General features: G+C 44.7%; 1 protein-coding gene across 1 annotated transcript in view; it reads left to right on the forward strand.

The window, feature by feature from the left end:
- KDM4C (lysine demethylase 4C) overlaps nt 1–23,405 on the forward strand; it is a 1,697,337-nt gene that overhangs the window by 920,040 nt on the left and 753,892 nt on the right. Inside the window, exon 11 of the mRNA XM_085633463.1 lies at nt 11,258–11,667. Coding sequence (XP_085489589.1) covers nt 11,258–11,667 — 410 coding nt within the window. The remainder of the gene's footprint in view (nt 1–11,257; nt 11,668–23,405) is intronic.

Below are 23,405 nucleotides of genomic sequence, written 5' to 3' on the forward strand. Positions count from 1 at the left end.
CCTAGTTAGAGCGGCAAATGTCAGAAATTGTGCCAGGTCAGGCCGTCGTCCCTCATCAGATCATCTAGGGTACAAGCCATACCCTCCACATAGCTTTATCTATGGTGTCGTGCCCCCTTTACAGTCCACCCTCGCATCCTACATTCCATGAAGATTCCTCCCCCAGGTGTGGGCATGGCCACTATAGGCTGAGCGGGGGTGTACAATGGGTGGTGTAAAGTCTTCCAGACAACCGATTTCCAGCAGCAGAGCGCCATGGTGAGCAAATTGGATTGCCACACTCAGCAGCAGAGCAACTAGAACACCTTTGCGGCAGGACTCCCCCACTTCCCCTTGATCTTCAGTGTAAAATTTGGCCAGCCATCTAGCCAACCACTGTAGCTGAGATGATAACAAGTATACCTCAGAGTCCAGTACTCCCAGATCTCCTATCCCTTTTGGGGGCTGCAGTACCTTCAGTGATACCCCATGATACCACCCATCCCAAATGAGGTCGCGTAGCAGGACGTTCAACTCCCTGAACCAGCTCTGAGGTATCCAGATGGGAAGTTTCACAAAGTAGTATAGAACTTGCGCAAGATAACTTTTTTGGACAGTGGGTTTCTGGACATGATTGGTGGTTTAGTCGTCCTCCTAGAACATGTCTGGATTTTTAATGATTTTTACCTGGTTTCTTGGCCCAACTAATGATTAGTGATGCCATAATTATTGTACTGGGAGGTTTTAATGTATGGGCTAAATACACTAATAATTCTTCTGCCATAGCTTTATTAAACTTCCAAGCTTTGTTGAATCTTACACAAGTGGTCAGTAGTACTACTCACCACAGAGGTCACCAGGTTAATCCGATTTTTGCACTTGAAAATTTGGTGGAATGTGGCCTCTCTGCTCCACCTTGCTCTGTCCAGATAGTTGAGCATACGCAAGAGTTGTGTAACAATCTCACATTTCTCTGAAAAGATTTGTGCCACGTTTAATTCTTCTATGATGAAATATGATGTTACAGAGCTGCCTTTACCAGTTAGTGTAGTGGTTGCATCTTCCCTTCTGAATTTTGATCTTTTAACTATGAAGGCTCTACCTGATACATTCAGGTTGATCTTATCAAGGTCTCCATTGATCCTATTCCCACTGCAGTATGGCAGTGGTTGGCTTCTTGTGTATTGCAACCTTCTTTTGTAGTTATGCAACAAATCTATCCAATCTGCCACCTTGACAGACATATGGAAGAAGGCTGTGATTATTCCTATGCTTTAAAAAACGATAGCAGACGCAGCCTGTATGAGAAGTTATTACCCTATTTCACTTTTACCTTTTCCTTTGAGAAAAAAACAAGAACAGCTGCCCGGTTTTGTGGACTACAATAAGGTTTTCAATGATGCTCAAGTAAACTTTCATTCATCACATGGGACCGAAACTGCATTGGTCTCTGTTTTAGACTACCTTTGAATGCTGGCAGATATGGGTCATTTGGCAACCTTGATGCGGCTGAACTTATCTGTTGCATTCAATGCAGTGTCTTACAAGCGATTGGTTGTGGCACTGGCAGAAAATGGTATTCAGGGTTCGGCTCAGAAATGGTTTCTTATCTGGGCTCTAGATACCAGGCAGTTTATCTTTCTTGCATCTATTGGGTTCAGTTCAAGTTCTTAGAACAGGGAGTCACACAGGGCTCCTAGTTAAGCCCCACACTTTTTTAACGTTTGTGTGCTTAATGCCTCATATACAAATAACCCATTCTTTTGAGTCCAGTTTTATGAGCTATGCAGATGACGCACAGATTTTAAATTCTTTGAAGAATACCAATGTTTCCCAAATGTATTCTTTTAGTAGCCTCTTGGTTGGCAGACAATTTATTGAAATTTAATTCAGGTATGACTGATGTCTTATTGGTTCCAGGCCATGATCTTTCCCATGGTCTTCCTGGTGGCTTCTGGACATGATTTCTGGGGGAGACCTCAATTACTGAGGTAGCAGTATGGAATCCTAATCTGTCTTTGGACAGCCACGTTCATCACTTTGCAATCTGCTTGGCTCTTAAGTGGTTGTTATGGAAAAGTCTTCCATTTGTTCCAGTACAGTCCCATCCATTAGTGGTGCATGCGACTGTTTTAAGTTGATTAGATCATTACAATTGTTTATTTTGCAGATCTGCTTTGGACTTGCTCAAAAACCTTCAACTAATTCAAAATGCTGTACTGAGACTTTCACTATGATGGTCTTGTCTCTCCACTGCAGCTACCGCTTTGAACAAATTGTATTGGCTGCCAATTTCAAAATAGGTGACTTTTAGGATACTCTGCATAGTAAATTGAGTATTTTATCCCTTTTAGGCTACTGTCTTTTATGCTTATTCATCTCCAAAAGACATTTCATCACGATCGCCCAGTTCTTAAACTAAAGGCTTCAAATGCTGTTTGGGTGAGAATCCCCACATTTCATTTCTGTTGAATGAGCGGGCAGGCCATTTCAGTTAACCCCTTGAGTGCCCCGCCCTTTCCCCCTCCTGTGCCAGGCCTTTCATTACCGGGCGGGGTCCATGACGAGATAGTCTCGTCATGGGCACAGCGCAACCACGCTCCATGACGAGACTATCTCGTCATGGGCATAGAAGGGGTTACAGCAGCAGAACTTTAGAATTATTTACCTCTTCACCTGGCAAGAGTTTCAACAACTATTACTATTTGATAGTCTTGAAAACCTGGCTTTTTACGCATAAATGTTCTGTAGAAGCTGTCTATAGTGCTTCCTCTGTATCTTATCACCCGGACACCTTCTTAGGTAGCAGAATGCTCTACAATTAATATTTATATCAACTTATTTTAGAAGAAAGTTTCAACGACAGACTTATGACTCTGCACTTCACGCAAGTTTCCTCTGTAAGTAGTCCTGTGCACTGATACCCCAGCACCAGCCGTTGAGTGACGCTTCTGTGTTCCAGATCCTGAAAAAGCAGCTACAAGCGGGGGTGCCCCAGGCAATGAAGTCCAAGACACTTTAGTGGTATCAAACGTCTTTATTTCAACTGACTTTAACTAAGTTAAGTCAGATTTGGACGCGGACTCACTTACAAGAGATATGGATTTTCGCTTTGGGGCATGACTTAGCCCTGGGAATTCCCTTTGCATTCAGCGCAATACACTGGATCTTTGATTTTGGATTTTCTCCACACATTGTTCTGAGCTTTCGTGTTATTAGGCCCTGATAAAGTTCTCCTTGTGGGAACGGAATGCGTTGGCTGAGCTGTATGTGCTATTAACTTAATGAACCGATTAAGTTGAAATAAAGACGTTTGATACCACTAAAGTGTCTTGGACTTCAAATTACATTACTGTATCAATATGTTCTGTGAGACTGGTGCTCTCATGACTTACTCTAGAACTGTAGGTTGCAATAAGCAGGTAATAGGACGCTGATAAAGCTGTTCTATTATAATTCTTTGGTCCAGACTCTTTTTTCAATGTATTTTCTGGCACCAGTGGTCCATGGTTCCCATGTACATGTGAATCTGATGGCTGTGAACCTTCTTGCCTGCCACATCTTCATTGTTCAGTCAAGGTGGCTCCTCCCGTCTTATGACCTTTTTTGGGATCTCCACTAGGCCATTCCTTACCTCCATGCAATCAGTAGAGTTTGATTGAAGAGATTGTTGTTGGGGAGTATAATTGATTTTAATTGCGAGGTGGATGCATCGATGATGGCATCCACTTGGTACCTGTGCTGTTAAGCTCCTGGAAAAGTTGTCTGAACCTCCTGGCTGTAAATCTCCATTTACTTCCACTGCTTCTTTCAAGGATATGCTGGATGCAATACATCATGTGAGGTAATGAGTGAATTGACAATGACAAACTCCTTTGAGGCTCTACTGAAAAGTGCAGGATCTATTGACCTGTTGGTTGAGAAGGAGTACTTGGAGAGGGCATTTGCGTCGGTGGATGAATATAATACTTTGTGCTCTTTTATGTCCTAATTTCAATGAGTAATAGCCTTCACTCTTAAATCAACGTATTCCCTGATTAAATGGAAAAGCAGACTGCAATCTTCTGAAATCCACCAGAATAATGCCGCCCAGATCTTTGAGAAGCCTTACTTCTTTAATTGAAATAAATGGTTTCTTCCCATTCCAGGGGAATTGGTTAATCAGCTTGTCTATAGTAATAAAAAAAACTCCTCCGAGCAGGTAATAGGCATCATTATTAATTATTGGACTAATGATCATTTTAATTGATTCTTCTTACCCACCAAGTAAGGAAATTAAATGGCCAGAAACCTATTATGGATGGAATCTCCTTAGTCACTAAATGTTCATTGTGGCTCTGTGATTCTCAGAGATCATCCTTGAATTGTAATCCTAAGTGTTTCAGGGCATTTTTTTGCCAGGTTAGGTCTGAATTTCCCAGGATAGATTTGATGCAACGGATGTTTAGTGGCCGATTTCGGATATGACTGTATTTTGGGAATAGCCTGCAACCTTAAAGTAAACATCAGTGGTTTCAGTAAGGCCTGGTATTGCTATGTCTGCCTGTTCTGAGAGAACCATGATATCGTCTGAATATGCAGATGTCTTAAAGGGAGTATTTTGTCTTTAAACTTTATTTGAGTTTTCATAATTACAATACTGAAAGGAAAAAGGATTAAGAAGGCAAAGTCCAAAACATTACAGGTTTTACATATGTATACAGCTTGACACAGTTGCACAATGTAGTATTGCCACGTACCAAAAAAAGGAAAACAGTCATTGATACTTATACAGGGAAGCAAATAGATTGGAAAGCCTGTGTAGTGTCATGTATTGGTGTATTGTCTGGTGGGAGTATTTTTAAATAGGATACCAGTAATTTTTGGATTCTGGTTGACACCAGGAGAGGTTCAATAGCCAATAAGAACATACTGGCAATAGTGGGCTCCCTTCCCTCGTTCCATGCTTTAAATTGAAAAATTAGGAGAGAATGTTTCCAATCATGACTCTAGCTTTAGGATGTTGGTATAGGGCCATGGTCAGCTTGATGGAGCTGTCTCCCAAATCAAATGTCTTAGGTACATTAACTAGAAAAGACTATGCCACCTTGTCAAAGGCCATCTCCGCATCAAGTGCTACCGCCACCACCAGGGATGTTTTGTGTCTAGCTATTTCAATGGAGTGACTCGCCAGGTGACCTTTCATAAAGCCTGCCTGGTACAATCCAATCAGATCTGATAATACTAGTTCTACTCTCTTAGCTAAAACCTTTGCATAGATCTTGCAGCCAAGATTAATCGGGGATATTGGTCTGTAATTTTTCAGTTTATTTAGGTCTTTGCCATCTTTCGGGATAAGAGGAGTTATCGCCTCAGCTAATGTATCTGTGATTTCTCCAGAGGGTTCAAATTACCTGAAAAGATCTATTAATGGGTCTTTGAGATCATCCCAGTAAGTCTTATAGAATTTTGCTATCAAACCATCTGGGCCTGGGGCTTTCCCTACTTTGAGCTGTTTGACACATGAGTGCATCCCTAAAGTATTTCTTTATTTAAGAGTCAAGTTCGTTCGCTATTGAATTTGGGAAGATTTAGGTTGCTTAGGTAGATGTATCCCTCATTGGAATCAACAGCTCTGGTCTAATCATATTAATCTTTACATAATTCCAAGGAAATTCAAGATATTTCTTGATGTTCAGAATGCGTCTTCCCTTTTTTATTTATTATTACTTCTTTGTTTATACTTTTAATAGCGCATTATTGTTTTCCCTGCCTTATTACCTGCACAAAGTTTGGTACAGTTTTATTTTGTTACCCCCCAACCCGCTCTTTTGCTTATAATTTTGTTGTATTCATATATTTTTTATTATTCAGTAAATCTAAAACTGTGCTACCTTTCTGTGATCCAAATTGTAGGTTTTTAATCTCAAATTCTAATAGTTCTACCTGTTTATTCTCCTCTTTATTCGTTTGGGACAGTATTTGTTTAAAAATTCCTCTAATCATTGTCTTAAAGGCATCCCATTGTAACTTGTGGATGGAAATCTTCTTTAGCGTTGTCTTTGAAATAATCTTCAAATGCAACCTGAATTTACGTACAACGTAACAGGTTCTGTAAAATTTCAATATTTAGGCGCCAACTTTTATCTTTTTGTGCCGCTCTAGTCTAGTCGAGCGACAGTGTAATGGTTGAGTGATCAGAAATAATCCTGAGTTTGATCGAGGATTAAACCATTGCTCTAACCATGTTGTCAGAGATTAAAATAGTCTTTTCCAGTTTGTGTTTCGATGAGGATGGGGCAAAAAAAGGTGTAGTTCCTTTCAACTTGATGCTGAAGTCTCCATGCATCCTTCATAGCATATTTACCACATATTTTGTGAAGTATTTTATACAATGGGGAACGGTAAGCTTTATTATTGGATAGTCTTTTCAAGGTCATATCCATGGGAAGGTTAAAATCTCCTCCAAATAAGATAATAGCATCTTTAGGGGTTTTGTTAGTAAGTCGTTAGGGTTGTTCCAAAACTTTGCGTTTCTTATATTGAAGGCATAGCCAGCAAGTGTAAAATTCCTCATCTGCTTTAACTAATTTATTAAAAATCCATCTCCCTTCTTTATCTGTGCGAGTCTCTAGAACCAAAAAAGTGTAGTGTTTCACTGTTCTTTTCATTTATGGCAAAAGAGCAGAGCACCTCCCCACCCAGCGACTATGTAAAGTAGTTTTGTCTTTGTCTGTAATTTTAGTTTCTTGTAGAGACATAATATCCCCTTTACTTTTGTATAAGTAATCAGCAGTTTTCCTCCTTTTTACCCGAAGGTTAATCCCTTCGACATTTAAGGACACTATTTTTAAACAATCATTTTTATGGCTGACCATAAAGGCAAGGATCAAAATATGTTGATCTAGGTAGAGTATAAGAGAGGAAAACACCTATAGGCTATGTAAGGGCACAAAGGGTGTGCACATCGAAAATTAACACATTAAAAGGCCAAGGTAACCAACACATTTTCCAAAGGGTTGGCTGCAAGTGATGGGAAATAAAAAAATAACAGCTCAGCAAATGACAAAAAAGCAGGAAAAAACAAATATGTTCAAGGTCCCTCCTTACCCCTCTACTATCCTTCTATCCATCAACCACCTCCCCAACTTTGAAATCAGAAACACATGGTAGGAACCAGGAAGAAAACCACAACAGAGAACTCCCCCGAACCGTCCCATCAACAGAAGATAAGGTTAGGTAATTGATAATTAAGGTTGCTCAAAAGGTGAGCCACCAAACACAAGGAACAGGAGGTTATAGTAACGCATGTCAACAGTCCTCATATGAGTTAAAAACTTGTATGTACTGAAAATGAAATTAGCGAGTAAATATCAGAAAATTATAAGCAGACTATTGTCTAAATCGTGTACTATTTGCATGACTTATATAGAGCAAGAGAAGAAGTTTGGTTCAAGCCATGAGTAAGTCGTACAATTGCTAATATCAACACCAACCGCTCACTACACATGTCAGACTACTAAAACAAAAGTGCTAAAACAAGTTAACTCAGGTCAGGTTATAGTGCCAATAAAGATTGTGATCATATGTTAGGAGTAATAGGATAATCAAGATTAATGTTGGAAAAGCACAATTATTACATTGCATTTCAAGAAAGGGTAATAAGTATTCGGCCGCTAGGATGTACTGTTTGTTGTAATGGAAGTTACAGCTTGTTTCTTGCCAAACAGTGTTGCTGAAAACTCAGGAATGTTTAGAGTTTGAGGTGTCTATTTCTGAGTCTTGAAGGTGTTCTAAGAAAGTAAGCAGATCCTTGCCGTCATAGAAAATCTGTGGCTTAGCCTTGCAGATGATTTTGAATGAATCGGGGCCTGCGAAAGAAATGGGAATGTTCATGTCACACAGTTTAAGCCGTAGGGCTAGAAATCCTTTTTGAGTTTGTACTGTGTTTTTAGAGTAATCTTGAGAGATGCTGATCTTTTGCCTTCCCATGAAATTAATCTGGGCTTAAGCACTATAGTCTAGTATCAACTCAACATGTTGATAGCACAGTGGTTTGCATACTATTTGTTTAGGAGATGTAAATGCTGAGAAGTGTTTGCTTGGAAGCGTTGATACTTGATGGGCTCTGTCTAGTTCAAATCTGTGGGTGAATGTTATGCCTTTTTGATTCAGGATCCAGTTTTCTGAGAACGTGATGAAAGAGCCTACTTGGTCTGCAGCTCCATCTGGGTTGCCAAAGATGTGTAGGCTCCCTCTTTCTGTCCTCCAATTCATTCGATTCTTTATGGATGCTCTTGGAGTGAGTTGCGGAGGCAACTAAATTCCTTTTAATTTTGCTAGTGTCTAAGAGGCTTATTATTGATTCAGCATGTGAAATCCTATCAGACATTACTTTAAGATCTGATCTTAGGGCGATCATATCCTGTTGCAAAATGTATGTATTCGCCTTGGGACTTTGAGCCATGTCCAGGACGTCAGTCCTGTCCATAGTTTCGTTGATATCCGATGACTTTTCACTGGTGAGTCTGGATTGGGTGGTGGGGCTTTCGAGCATTTAAGACTAGCTTTATGTTCCGTTTCCGCCATTTTAAACAAGAGAATCAACATGATTCCGCACAATATAGATGATTTCTCAGTATAAGACCACGTTTATATCCAGAGAAGTTAGGTGTGGGGGGACTGTGTAGTAGTATCAGCCCCCTTTTATCAGATCCAACAGATGAAAGTGCCAAGACGTTAAAAATTGCGGGATTAGTCTCCTCTCATTCAGCTAAAATAGCATGGGTGAGCAGTCACTCATGATATATCTTCAATCATAGAGGTTGTTCAGAACATATGCTGAGCTGAGCATACAGTTGTAAAGTAGAATAAGCAATGGAAGATTTAAATACAGGCAGAAGACCGGGTCATGGAGAGTGCATTGCCCTACGTGCTAATGTGCAGATTTAACCTCATTTTGTTCCAGTCCTAGGCAAGATCAGCGTTGCATCTACCTTCTTGGTAAAGTGTTGGAAAGTCAAAATATTCCTTGATGGCTGGCAATCAATCTGTCTTGGGCACCGTGGGATTAGGTCAGGGAGATGCGCCTCAAACATTGTCACGATATGAAATGTGACACCTCTCTACTCTTTAGAACTGCTCTTGAAAGCGGAAGTAAGGACGAACACTTACATGCGTTCCAACCGTTGCATCAGGGCCCGCCCAAGTCGCTTTTAAAAACCTGCATAGTTGGAATTTATGATTAGAGGGCTGTTTTGCCCGCTCTGTCGGGGTAAACCAGTTTGACAAGTCACACACCTACCGGCGCAGTAGCAGAGACAGGGGAGTGTTATTGTTGCTCTGTCTCTAATCTAATCTAGTGCTGTGAAAAGAAAGAACGCAACCTGAACCACTGTTGACTGCAAAGTTCCTCAGTGGATGTAAAAAATAAGTTTTCGGAAAAGCAATATTACAGCTCACAATGGTAAAAATCACCTCCTTTTCAGAGTAGTGCAAGAGCTTTTCTTTCTTTTGATTTACATAGCTCTGCATCACGAAACCTGGTAATCAACATTTTAACATTTCTACTCCTAATTCACAGATATACAACTGGCAAGTACATTCCAACTCCAGACACACTCCTCCAACCACTTATGTGCTGAATTTGTCAACAGTATCTGAAATAGGCTTACACAGAAAGCATATACATTTCAACGGCACAGGCACCGCAGTGACTGTCATGCTTCTTAAGATAAAGCTTTTAAACCTTTTAACCTCACCCACTCAAAAGTAATATCTCTTTAACCCTGCGCACGAGTCTTGTCCTCCTCTGCAGCTGGGCAGATCTCACATCACAACTGAAACGATCCCAGCCCAGGTGTACATCTACCAAATTACCAATTGATATAAAATTTTACAATTCTTAGCAAGTTACTGGAAAGATGCATGATGTAACATCGTCTAAAACTATCTTGGGTTCAACTTATGCCATTACCTAACAATCTGGATTGAGACCAGGGTCTAGGAAACTATGGCGGACATTAGGGAAGGTCAGCTAATGGCCTGTTAAACTGCAGAATTCTCCGACTGTGAGAAGAATTGTTTATGGCAGTTACAACCTCCATATGTAAGGGTGAATGCATAAACGTTTACGTTTCCTACGTAGGCCAAAGACCACTACATCCTCATAATAGGTGATCTCCTCCCAGCACATTCTCTTCATCTGGGCCACCACCAGAGGCAAAAAATAACCAGAGTGATCAAAGTGGAGAACTGTGAACATTGGCCAATGCATTCACAAACCGGGACTGTTAACAGCAACTTCACTTAGGGAAAATACTCTCACTCTTCTTACAGGACCTCAGAGCAACCCTAGTAAGCGCAATGGGCTAGCGCAATCTAGTTTGTTCTCTTTAAAGCCAAAACAACGCAAACTGCAAGTTGTCGAAAAAGGTTGCCAAATTAAGTCTGTGGTTCCCCATAGCACAGAGAAAAATAAAAATCGGCTGACCAACTAACTACTCCTGCAAACAAACTGTGCATTTACTTGACCTTAAAATCACACTGAAAGGCTTGACCTCATGCGTAATTAAAGAAACAAACACCTCACGTACCCTTCTTTTTACTGTCTGATCACGGTAAGGACCAATTGAAATTCAAACAAAAGAGCCCAAGACACCGTCTCCCAGGAGACCTCTTTTGAGAGCGCCACCGAACTCGAACCTTCATCACCCTTCTGTAGTATTTACGCTATTTGTACCACTTGAATCTGTTTCTAGTTGTGCATTGTGTGATTCAGTACTTGTTGTTTATGCATCATTATGTGGAAACATACCTTGCTGCCTGATGCAGGGCAGTAAATCTGCCAGTATAGCAACAGAAGTGCAGCAGCATGATATGGCGCCATGTAAGGATGTGGCACACAATACATTCACACCTTTTGATCCAGTGACTTGATGGTTGCAGTTTTAGGATAAAGAAACAGGAGCAGTAAAGACCTAACATGGTACGATTCGAAAGAGATGGACTTGTGTAATGGACATTATCGGTACGTAATCTGGAGTTAAATTCTGAGCTTCCAGAAATCCATAGCATTTTGCAACCTATATTTTAGTGAAAAAAATAATCATATAATTTCTGTTCAGCGTTAAGTAACTGTTTCAATTAGGTAGCTCTAAGATTTTATCTGTACAGTGGGAAAAGTAATGGTATTTTGCAGTTCAATGCAGCTCTCCATGAAGTGAGCATGTCAGGATTATGGTGATGTATGGATGCAAGGGGAAATGTATTAACAAAACAATGTTTTTCATCTCTCTAGGGAACACGGATTCTCGACCTGTTCTCAGCAGTCTTCTTGATGTACAGGCAATTAAAACTGAAGAAAGGGGAACATCTACTGATCTCCAAATAATTAAAACAGAAGAACAGCAAACGGCACCTGACCTACACAAAATAAAAACTGAAGAGAATGACATGGCAGACTGCAATGCTGTATCCTCCGGTCCTGCGGAACAGCCTGTATGCATGCTCACCCAAACTAGTTGGACAAAACTAGAGGGTGAGGTCAAGTCTGAGGATGAATCAAAGCAGACTGTGTCTTGTCAGAGGACTAATGTATGTATTCTTTCAGAGGCACAGCGCTATGAAAAAGAAGACACTAGTAGTGCCTCTTCTGAGGAGGACAGCAGCGACCTTGATGTCACCGATGGTGACATGGATGCTGAAAAGGTAGCACACCCTATTCAAGCTGAAAGCAAACACTTAAAAATGCTCAAGATTGTGCGTTGTGAATGTTATTTTTATCTATAAAAAATGCTATATTAATTTAACCTAGTTGTAGGTTAGCGAGAATAAATCGGTATTTGTTCCAACAATGTGCTTTAGCACTTCATGGCAGGGAGGGGGGGGGCTTATTTTCACACATCTCATCCACATGCTTACGTAAGAACCATGAAATGAGGAAGGCAGTGTGCAAAAAATTAGTGGGTGTAAGTGCGGTATGTGTAGAGCATGTGTCTAGGGCCACATGCACTATTCTCCCATGGCTCAAATCAACAGCAACAGTAGAAACTAAAAGAGGGCCTTGTTAATGTATATTGGGTATTTTGCAATACTCTCACAACACCCTAATCCATGATATGGGACTATTTCACCTCACCCATATCTCACAATATTAAAGCCATTGTGTTTCCCCCAAATTATATGTGCCACGCATAGATTTCCTAAGCCCTAGGAACTGAAGACTGACGAGTGCCTTTCATTCATTCCCCACCGAGGCATTTTACTAGAAGTAAGAGTGTTAGGAGTCCGGCAAATACTGTTGGAGAATCGGAATTTGCCTAGTTATCATGACGGTAACTTCCAATTCTACTAAGGACACGGAGGCGAGGATTATGCCTATTTCTCTCTTCGCTTTATTCTTATCAAAAAAACACAGCAGCCAGAGAGATTTCGCAGTAATCATAGAACAATAACCATATACAAAAAACTACGACTCCCTACAACCAGGGAGGCATAATGTAATACAGTCCATCTGTTTCCATAAATCATATTCAAAGTCCTCTGTCGGCTTCCTCCCTTCCTCTTTCTTCGCGCAAGTCACGCCATCTCATCATTGGTCCTGTTTGGATCCATCATTCCCTGAAAGAATCAAGCAACAAGGTCAGAAATTGGTAACAGTTGACTATATGCGATGCAACAGCAACATATCAAAGAACAGTCAGACCAAGAAGCTGATTAAGCTGATAAAGAAAAGGTGATTACTCACGACCATACGGGCGGGTTCGCACCAAGGTGCCCCGGGCGGGATAATCCTCGCCTCCGTGTCTTTAATAGAATTGGAACTTACCTTCATGATAACTAGGCAAATTCTGATTCTATGTCAGGACCGGAGGCTCCGGATTATGCTAGTTCAAAACTTACTTATCACTAACTGTGCCACATTAAGTACCGGTTTAAAATAAAACCTCTTGAAGGTAGAGTCCGAAGACCAGTCCGCCGCACGCATTAAATCCTCCAAACGCGCACCCAGCGCAAAAGCTTTCGAGGCCATAGCACCTCTGGTAGAAAGGGCACCAAACTGCTTCGTGTCAATACCAGCCTCTTGCATAACCCATCGCACCCACCTAGCTATGGTGGGAGAAGACACTGCTTTGTGTGGCTTCTTGAGAGCTATCAAGAGTTTTCGCTCGCCACGGTGGGCGGATTTCCTGCGTCAAGTCCTCGTATGCCTTCAGGCAGTCTACCACACAACTTCGGTGAGTCCCGGAAAGCCGGGTACGAAATTGTGCATGTATGAGACTTAGTCCTGCGACCTATCGTAAACACAACCCCGTCCGGGGAAAAAACCCGCACCGAGATATGTCCAGGGCGCGAACATCTGAAAACTCTCCTGCAGGAGACCAAGCATAAAAGCATAGCGAGCTTGGAAGATAGTTCTTTCAAAGATAGATATCTATTAGGTTGCCAAGAAAGAAACAAATTCAAGACCCTGTTGACGTCCCGAAGGAATAACGAGGCTCCGGGGTTAACGATAATCTTACAGCCCGTAGAAGTCTGCAAACCTAGGATGTTCCCCAATTGCTGCTCCGTCCAAAGGAACGTGACCGGCCGAAACCGCGGACCTGATTGCATTAATGGAGCGATATGCTAGACTTTCCGACGCTAGATCGGCGAAGAAATTTAAGAGGGGAACGATTCCTGCGACCACGGGATCCAGACCCCGTCGAAGACACCAATGAACCCATCGTGACCACGCGGATCGGTAACGTTTCGTGGTGGGTTCCACCCAAGCCTTTGACAGGAGGGCCTCAGCCTGTCCCGAAAGTCCCGGCAACGACCACCGTCACCTGAAAGCTGCCACGCTATGAGTCAGAGTGTCCCCTGTGCGACTAGATGATGGGGATCCCCGTCCGGGTTCCGAAGATGTTGAGGATACAGGGGGAGTAGGATTGGAGAATCCCAGGAAAGTTCCAGAAGAACCTGAAACCACACTTGATCTCCAAAGGGGAGCTACCAGGGTCACCTCCGCACACTGCCGGTGGATCTGGGCCGTCGTTCTCGTTATCATTGAAAATTGGGGAAACGCATATCCGTGCTCCACCCTCCAGTCCTGGAGGAAGGCATCCGTGCCAAGAGCCATCGGGTCCGGTCTCCAACTGAAGAATCTTGGAACCTGATTGTCCAAGCGGGAGGCAAAGAGATCCGCTGAAAACGGTCCCCAGAGAGTGTTCAACCATCGGAAGACTGGAGGGTCCAGCTTCCATAGGCTGGAATCGTAGAGATGTCTGGATTGCCAGTCCGCGACACGATTGTGTTGGCCCGAGAGATACTCCGCCGTCACCGATATGTGGTGATCCAAGCAGAACCCCCCAAAATCCTTTGCCAGGTTGGCCAACGCCCGAGAACGGGGCCCTCCCAACCGATTGACATATCGACGCAAGACTGCACCCTGTCTTTGGTCCAACAGCGTACCGCGAAAGAACCCGCTAGCAGTTCTAAGCAATTGATATGAAAATCCTGCTCGTCTGCTGACCAAACACCTCCGGTGGAAAAATCCTCGCATCGAGCGCCCCAACCCAGTCTGCTGGCGTCGGACTCGATGATCAAATCCGGAACGGAGCCGAAGATCGCGCGGCCGTTCCAAGCCTCCATATGGTTGAGCCACCAAGTAATTTCCTCCTTGGCCTCTGCGGAAAGCGGGACCACATGATCGTACGACCGACCCCTCCTGAGGTGATAGGCCTTGAGACGTTGCAGGGCTCGATAGTGTAAGGGACCTGGAAAAATCGCCTGGATCGAGGACGAAAGAAGGCCCCCAACTCTGGCCAAGTGACGTAGGGAGATAGTCGACTTGGACGCTGTCCGGCGGAGCTCGTGACGAATCTTCGCCATCTTCCGAGACGGAAGACTCGGAGTCGCTTGAACGGAGTCCACCACAAACCCAAGAAAGGTGACTGAGCATGAAGGCTGAAGAATTGACTTCGCTGTGTTGATAACAAACCCTAGATCGTGTAAAAGAGACACGGTCTGTTGGAGTTGAAGCAACAGGACTTGAGGAGACTGGGCCATCAGAAGAAGATCGTCTAAGTAGACGATCATGCAAATACCCCGCACTCGGAGAAACTCCACCGCAGGGTGAAGCACCTTGGTGAAACACCACGGTGCCGAGGAAAGTCCGAATGGAAGGGCCGTGAACTCGTACACCAGACCTGCCCAACAAAACTGCAGGAACCGTCGGTGGGGCGGATGAATGGGGATTACCAAGTAGGCGTCTTTTAAATCCAGACGCGCCATCCAATCAGATGGTCGCAGCACATCGCGCAGCAGATGGATTCCCTCCATCTTGAAATGGCGATACACTATCAAGCGTTGAATTCCTTGAGATTGATTACGGGTCGATGACCCCCGTCGGCTTTGTCTACCAGGAATATATTGCTGAGAAAATCGTGAGGGTGCAGAGTTGAGCGACAAATGGCTCCCTTGCGAAGCTACTTGGAGACCTCTTCGTTGATCAACTGTGCGTCCTGCGGGCTGAATTGCAGTGGGCAAGGCCGCGTCTCCTGACGAGGGTTGTCTAGAAATTCTACATGAAAGCCCAGAACAGTCTGAAGGACCCATGCATCGAAAGTTAACGCCGCCCAAGCATCTTGGAAGCACGCTTGTCGCCCCCCTATGAGAATCTGATCTGCGGGAAGGACACTCACCGTTTGAATTTCCGCCTCCGGAACTGGATTTGAAACCTCCACGGCCTCTGAAACGCTGCCCTTGCATTGTATAAAAGTTGGTGTAAATTCGCGGTCGAATTATATTGGCCACGGCCAGAACCTTGTCCCCTTGAAGGGTTTTGCTGGAACCCACGGCTGGACGAGCGGCCCCTGCCTCGACCGGCCCCGCGAAAAACCCGCTGGGTAAACACACTTTTAATACTGGATTGGGCTTTGTCCAACGAGGTAAAAGTAGATACAAATTTCCCCAGTTCTTTAACGAATAGTTCACCGAAAAGGCCCCCTTGGGCCACTGCCCCAGCTTCCGAAGAAGCTAGATCCCCAAGTTTGGGATCTAATTTGATCAACGACGAGCGTCGACGCTCGGTTGAAAGAGCGCAATTCGCGTTCCCCATAAAAATGATGGCGCGTTGGGCCCAATTAGATAAGACTGCAGGAGAAATTGTCGAACCTGTCACTTTAGCCTCCTCTGCCATGTACAAGATCAAGGAGTTTGTCCTGACAGGACCGCCAAGATCTCTCAATGCCCTTCCGGGGGTCTTTCACATATTTCGCCAAAAAAGTGGCCATTTTGGAGTCTAACTCTGGCGTAAAGGTGATCTTATCCGGCAAAGAGGGTCTCGGACACTCCGCTCTCAAACAACTCCGTGCCTCCTTCTCCAGAGGTTTGCGGAGACGTTTCGCCAGGAATCGAACAACCTTATCCCCAGGGACCCAAGCTGAGGACCGGGGATGCATGATATCGTCTGGATTCAGCATGTCTGCATCCTCCTCCGGCGCCGTCGAAGAGGCAGTCGGAGTCGGACGTCAAGGACGGGATGACCCCGCTTCCTCATCGGTATCCCCTGGGTGTCATTGTCCGTTGCCGGGGATGGGGGGTCCGGGATATCCTGGGGCGGTCCCTCCGATGGAGTGAGGGGAACAGACCGGGCCGCCTTCACTAAAAACGCCGTCTTAAGGCGCGCAACGGCATCTACATCCACACCGTCCGGACGCTGCTTTTTGGGGGGTGGGGGGGCGCCCTCATGACCTTCGCCGGGGACCGGCGCAGTGCCCCCACGCGCCGCCGCCAACCTGTTACATTCCTGCACTATTCTGTCCGAGAGGCGTTGCTCCATAGGCCCCACTACCTCATTAACCACCCGGTAAATGGAATCATCAACTGCGTCAAAGAAACCATCACTATACGGTAAGTACTCCTGCACCTCCTCCTCATAATAGTCAGACTGACCAGCCATTGCGATAAAGGTAAGTACGCAAAGGGAACTCAACTACAACTCAAGGTGTCTGGTAACAAACACAAGAATACACCCCAAACTCGCAGGTCAAAGTTTTAGTGCAGGCCCGAGGCTGCAAGAATTAGGGTAGCCCAAAGGGTTACAAATAGGGCTGCACCACAACGCACGTAAACCCTCAGGAACAACCTGACCGGGTATCTGCCCCCCCAGCGCGTTGAAAATAGAATATGTGCCCAGTAACGTGTATAACGCCCGCGCAACGCGTGGTATTTGGCAAGGTGCTTACAGCTCTCCTTTGAAGTGCGTCAAATGCGTTTACAATACCGCACTACGGACCCCCGCCGGGGCGTTCAAACAAATGCAAAAATACAGTCTGCGAAGCGGACGTCTCGGTGAGGCAGAGCAGGGGCAAGGCTCGGTGACCGTTACTCTCGCGGCGCGCTCCTCATCTGAAGAGCTGCGACGCGAGAGCAACGAGGCGGACGAGTCCCCCTAGCGGCTTCAAAGGACGCCGCACATCAGGGAAGCTGGCCGCGTAAGGAGCGAGACACGTTCCCCCGGCCGCCAAGGGGCTCTGAAAGGAAAAAACGTCAATAAATAAAACACAGTATTAACAATGAAAACAAAGCGCAATAACCATATTACACCTCAGAACAGATTACCAAACGGATTAAGGTCACAAGAGAAAACAAAGAGCACTTAACTGGCTGCGAAGCAGCGACGAAAGAGGAAGGGAGGAAGCTGACAGAGGACTTTGAATATGATTTATGGAAACAGATGATAGACTGTATTACAGTATGCCTCCCTAGTTGTAGGGAGTTGTAGTTTTTTGTATATGGTTATTGTTCTATGATTACTGTGAAATCTCTCTGGCTGCTGTGTTTTGTGTTAAGAATAAAGCGAAGAGAGAAATAGGCATAATCCGAAGCCTCCGATCCTGACATCGAATCTCTTATCTGCAGCAGCTGTAATAGAGCGTCGTTCAGATCTCTTAAATCAGTTCACACAAGTATTGGCTTGATTTATTGTCACCATTTGTCTATAAATCACATGAATCAGAATGATTGTAAATTTCATAACCAACGCAGCACGGTACGCATATTAGGTCAACGGTAAATATGTCTCGATCATATTTCATCACGCATCCTTAATCAGTGTATTGTGCCTCCCATCACACTCGATGTCAGAGCTAAATATTTCAGCATCCCTCCAGCAACTGATCAATGTGTTTAACCCCATCCCGAACACCAGTATTTTATATGCCTTCTATGTGCATGGTACTCTCTGGAAAGCGCAGGGGTCAGCTTCACGCTCTACTCCTTGTTACAGCGACGATGAGCAATGCTTATTGTTAAAAACATTGGTGGTATGTGGAAACTGACTGCAACATTTGAAGGTCACCTTTCCCTGTTGCTACGTTTCAGCTTCCTTGTTTATTAAAGAGCTTCAGAGAATAGACATTTTCCTTTTATTGGTCTGACAGACTGAGCCTCAGAAAACTTGACAATCTGGCCCACATATTTGATTAGCTGCTCAGTTTTAAAGTTTTAGAAATAAGCAGTCCTGTTCTTTAGGCCTTATACAGCCATCACACACTCCAGTGCAGTCACTGTATCAAGAGTGCATTGGCCTGAATCTATGTAAAATTTAGAAAGAACATTAAAAGCTATGCAACTCATCAATTAAGTCTGCCTTGCTTGGTTAGTATTTGGTCGAGTGGTGTAGCAAGGTTGATGTCATTTGAGTTGTCATCAGTGATGCCACCAATATTGTCATTTAACATGTCGTGAGTTATGTAATATGTGACATCATAAGCAGTACATGTCAGGATTGCAAGTTGCAGTTAGTTCAATGAACTTTAATTGGAGAATTTCATTCGTTTTAAACGTTAGTTCTGATCTCTCTTCAATACCCAACTATAACTTTTTAAATAAATTTCTGTTTTATTTTTAAATGTGTTATAATCGTATTACCATAAAACATCACTTTCAGTGTGTGTATGTATGTGCATATATACATATATATTTTATATATATATATATATATATATATATATATATATATATATATATATATATATATATATATAATATATTCACTGAAAAAACCATAGGTTTCACACATGTTATAGTTAGCTGGAAATTTTACTGATAAAAAACCAATGAAATTCCCCCGTTATAGTTACTGTAGGCAACTATAACTCACGCGACCGTAATCCTCTGCTGATGCTAATACTGTATTTAGACACTTATTTGCCCATGTCTTCTTCCATTAAATTTTAGCTATACATATATTACAAATATTTTTTTTTCATAAAGACACGTATGTCATCAGCACAGGATTACGGTCGCGTGAGTTATAGTTGCCTACAGTAACTATAACGGGGGAATTTCATTGGTTTTTTATCAGTAAAATTTCCAGCTAACTATAACATGTGTGAAACCTATGGTTTTTTCAGTGAATTTGCAAGGTTTTTTAAATGCTAATTCCTAACTATAACGTGTGTGAAACCTATGGTTTTTTCAGTGAATTTGTACGTTTTTTTAAATGCTAAGTTACTTTACGCCATTCGTGGCGTGCGCGCCCACTTAACGCAGTTCGTTCCGTGCGCGCACGGTGCGCTTCGCGCACCGTGCGCGCACAGTGAGCACGCGGTGCGCTTCGCGCACCGCGCGCCCACTTTACGCAATTAGTGCCGTACACGCACGGTGGGCACGCGGTGCGCTACGCGCACCGCGTGCCCACGTTACGCTAGATGGGCCATGTACGCACGATGCGCTTCGCGCACCGTGCGCACATGGAGGACATATTATGCGCTTCCTTGTGATAGGTAATCTGTTGAAATTTTTTGGGGAAATGCTGTGCTCATATATGCCATGCACAAATGGTGGCCTTCGGCCACCATTTGCACACGGGGTGGAGAGAGTGTGGATTTTTTTTTTTTATATTTTTTTACCGTACGCGTACGGTAAGCGTAATCGGCGAAATTTTCGAAAAAAAAAAAATTACCGTTTTTTGCCTTGGGGGATCTTTGAAGACTCAACTAACATGGTTATGTGCATGGGCGCTGTCTAAACAACCCCTTTATATGTTTTTGGCATTTGTTTATCAGCTCCCCCCTCAGAGTGCGAGAGAGAAAATGGCGGCCGCCGCTTCCTGGTTTCAACCGATTCGAATGTTTACTAAGATCTAACAGCCAATCAGAATCGCGCTCGCGCACGCCACCGTACGCGCACGGTAAGCGCACCGTAAGCGCACCGTAAGCTGCCACAGATATATATATTGATTTAAAGGCTATTTTCTCAGATTCTACTGAACAGATTTACACCAAACCTACAAAAGGCACTTCCTTGACCTGGGGACTACCTCTCTGCCAAATTTCATTAAATTCTGTTCAGCCGTTCGGGCTGTAGCCCTGTCTAAAGGTCCTATGGAAAAATGCATGGTAAAAACGCGTTTTGGGACCCTCCTTTTATCTCAGCCCCCGCTTGACGAATCCCCCCGAGACTTTCAGGGTAGGAGCGGAGCGTAGCGCCCCACCTATTTTGAAAAATTTGCGAGCATTCGTCGACCGGCGCCAAAGTTATTCAAAATAGAATGTTGCGGATTTCCTATGGAAACGTGGTCCTAACTATAACTACCTACTGGCGACCGCCAGTAGGTAATATATATTTTTATGTATGTATATCTGTGTGTAAACCCCAAATAACATAACTTTCAGTGTGTTTGTGTGTGTGTGTGTGTATATATATATTAAGCCTGGGCCGAGTACTCTGCTCCGCCAGTGGAGTTTGTGGAGTTTTACCAACTCTGCGCTCTGCTGGGAACGCAAAGTTGCGGCAAAACTCTGACTCTGTGGCGGAGTACGCCCCTCAGCCGAGTCAGCCCCCTGCAAAAATGTTTTTTAACAACCCACTTAATTTCTCTTCTGTCGTCTGCGAGCCACCTTCCTCCTCGCCACGGTATCTCCTTCATGCCGTCTTCCTCCTCCTCGCATCCCCCTACGTATTACGTCTTGCGTGAACTGCGCCAGGAGAGCCAGGTGCCGGGGGCATGCCACTGAAAAAGGAGAGAGGCACACGGGGTCCCCCTCCCCGGGGACTGACTGCCACCTCGCCGGCGCATTGCTTATTATGTATGCAGGGTTGCCCAAGTGGTACCCCCGTGCCCCAGGGACCGGCACCTTCCCGGGGCAAATGTTTAAAAAAAAATATGAAGGGTGCCTGTGCGTCCTTCCCGCAGTCCTGTGAACCACCACCTTCCTGGGGCACTTTACAACATGTATGCGGGAGTGACACCTCCCCGGTGCTAAACATTAAATTAAGGCGGGGGACCCGTGTGTCCCCCTTGCAGCCCCAGGGACCGCCACCTCCTCGGGGCTGCGTACTGCACTGGAGGACGGCCGTGCCCCCTCCCCGTTCCTGGAGCCATAGATGGCCCTGGGGGCCACCACCCTCCAGGGCCTGCTCTTGCTATGTACCAGGGTGCCCACTCCCAGGACATAGCTGTTTGCTGTGGCTTAGTGGGACCTTTAACTGCCCCCACCACGCCACAGCAAGCGAGAACAGTGCAAATGCTCTTGCTTGCTGGAAGCGGAGCATTCGTCTGTTGCTATGCCTGCTGTCAAGCAAGAAGGGAAACGGACGAATGGCTTTCACACACTGGGAGCTCCAATGTTTAGCAGCTCTCTCTGTGTGAAAGCAGTGCCAGCTGTTGCAGGAGCGGGGAGCCGGCAGGGACTGCGGTGGTCTTGAGGCTCCCTCTGCTGTCCCAGTGCAGACTGGGTACCCTGAGGGTGCCCTGAAGTACATGGCCCTCCCCTGGGGGATGGGGTCCAGGGGACTGAAATCAGACCAGAGTGGAGGGTTATGTGGTCCCTCTCCCTCATTGCAAAAAGGCCGGATCCCTGGGAATGAGGTCCCCAGGGGAAAAATCAGCTGGGGGGGGGGGCCCTCTCCCCTATAAAAATAAAATAATCTTAAGACCGGGAGATGGGTTTCCAGGGACCAAAATTGGCCCGGGGAGGGGGGCTGTGTGGCACCTCTCCCCTAATTAAATTCTGTAAAATACTAATTATCCTTTCTTTGGGTCCATGGCCAATGCAAAACAAGTGTTTTCTCTGCATTTTCACTGTGAAAAGTTGTCAATAATCCTTGATGGAGGTTTTTGCATCTTTTCTTTTCGAGTGCGCAAAATCTCATACAGTGTCTGTAACAAAGGGATTCTTTCTTGTCATCTGCTGCTGAGACCAGAGAATGTGTTCTAAACTTTTGCAAACTTAAAGTATGTAAACTTGCCTACAAGCCCTGCCCCATATACATTAGCGGTATTCAACATCTTTCTGCCTTTTACCCAGGATGAAGGACAGCTTACTAAAATAAACCCCAGCACATTTCTTGCCCATTTTTGAGACGTGTTCCTCATGCCTAGGAATACAATTGGATCTGCCCCAAACAAAGAAGCACTTACTTCTTCAAAGTACAAATTATCCAAGTGTGTTTTCTCTGCAGTTCCACTTTCTAGAGATATCTGATGAAGACGCTCGAGGAAATAGCAGTTACAGACACAGAAGGTCACTGAAAACGTTTTCTCTGCGCTCCAGCGCAGTTGTACTACAGGAGGTGCACTATACATTTACCCAGACATAGCACTTACTAATTGCCAAAAGAAAGTACTTCAGTTGCATAGAGGTGTTGCACAAAATGCTGGCCTCTTCCTGGATGAATATTCAGGGCAGGATTCTTTCTGGCACAATACATACACTCATGTACCTGCTTAGTCACCCATTCAGCCACTCATGCACCCTCTCATTCATCATTTACTGCCCCTGACACAGCTGCAGCCTTCGACACGGGCTCCCACCACTCCCTCATCCTCAGACTCCACCACATAGGCATCCAGGGCAAGGCTCTCAACTGGATCGCCTCCTTCCTCTCCGGACGAATCCAGAGCATCCACACACCACCCTTCACCACCACACCCAAAGACATCATATGCTGCGTCCCTCAGGGCTCTTCCTTCAGTCCCATCCTCTTCAACACCTACATGACACTTCTGCCCAACTTAGCCTGCTCCCACAAACTCAACATCATATCCTACGTGACAACACCCAACTCGTCCTATCCTTCACAGAAGACCCAGACACTGCAAGACTCAACTTCCAAACCACCATGACCAACATCTCCACTTGGATGAAAAGCACTTGCCTGAAGCTCAACTCAGACAAAACAGAGATCATCAATTTCGGAAACAAGTCCTCCCCTTGGGATGACACCTGGTGGCCCTTCGCACTCATCGCCTATCTCCCCCACGCCCCCCCCCCCTGTTGGATCACACACATGCAACCTCGGCATATTCCTGGACACCCAGTTCACCTTGGAACAACAGAACAACACTGTTTCCTCCACTTGCTTTCACACCCTCTGCATGCTCCGCAAGATCTTCCGGTGGATCCCTACCTTGACCAGGAAGACTGTAACCCAGGCCCTCATGTCCAGTCGAC

This window comes from Triturus cristatus, chromosome 2_1 (assembly GCF_964204655.1).
Source record: "Triturus cristatus chromosome 2_1, aTriCri1.1, whole genome shotgun sequence".
In the NCBI taxonomy this organism is placed as follows: domain Eukaryota; kingdom Metazoa; phylum Chordata; class Amphibia; order Caudata; family Salamandridae; genus Triturus; species Triturus cristatus.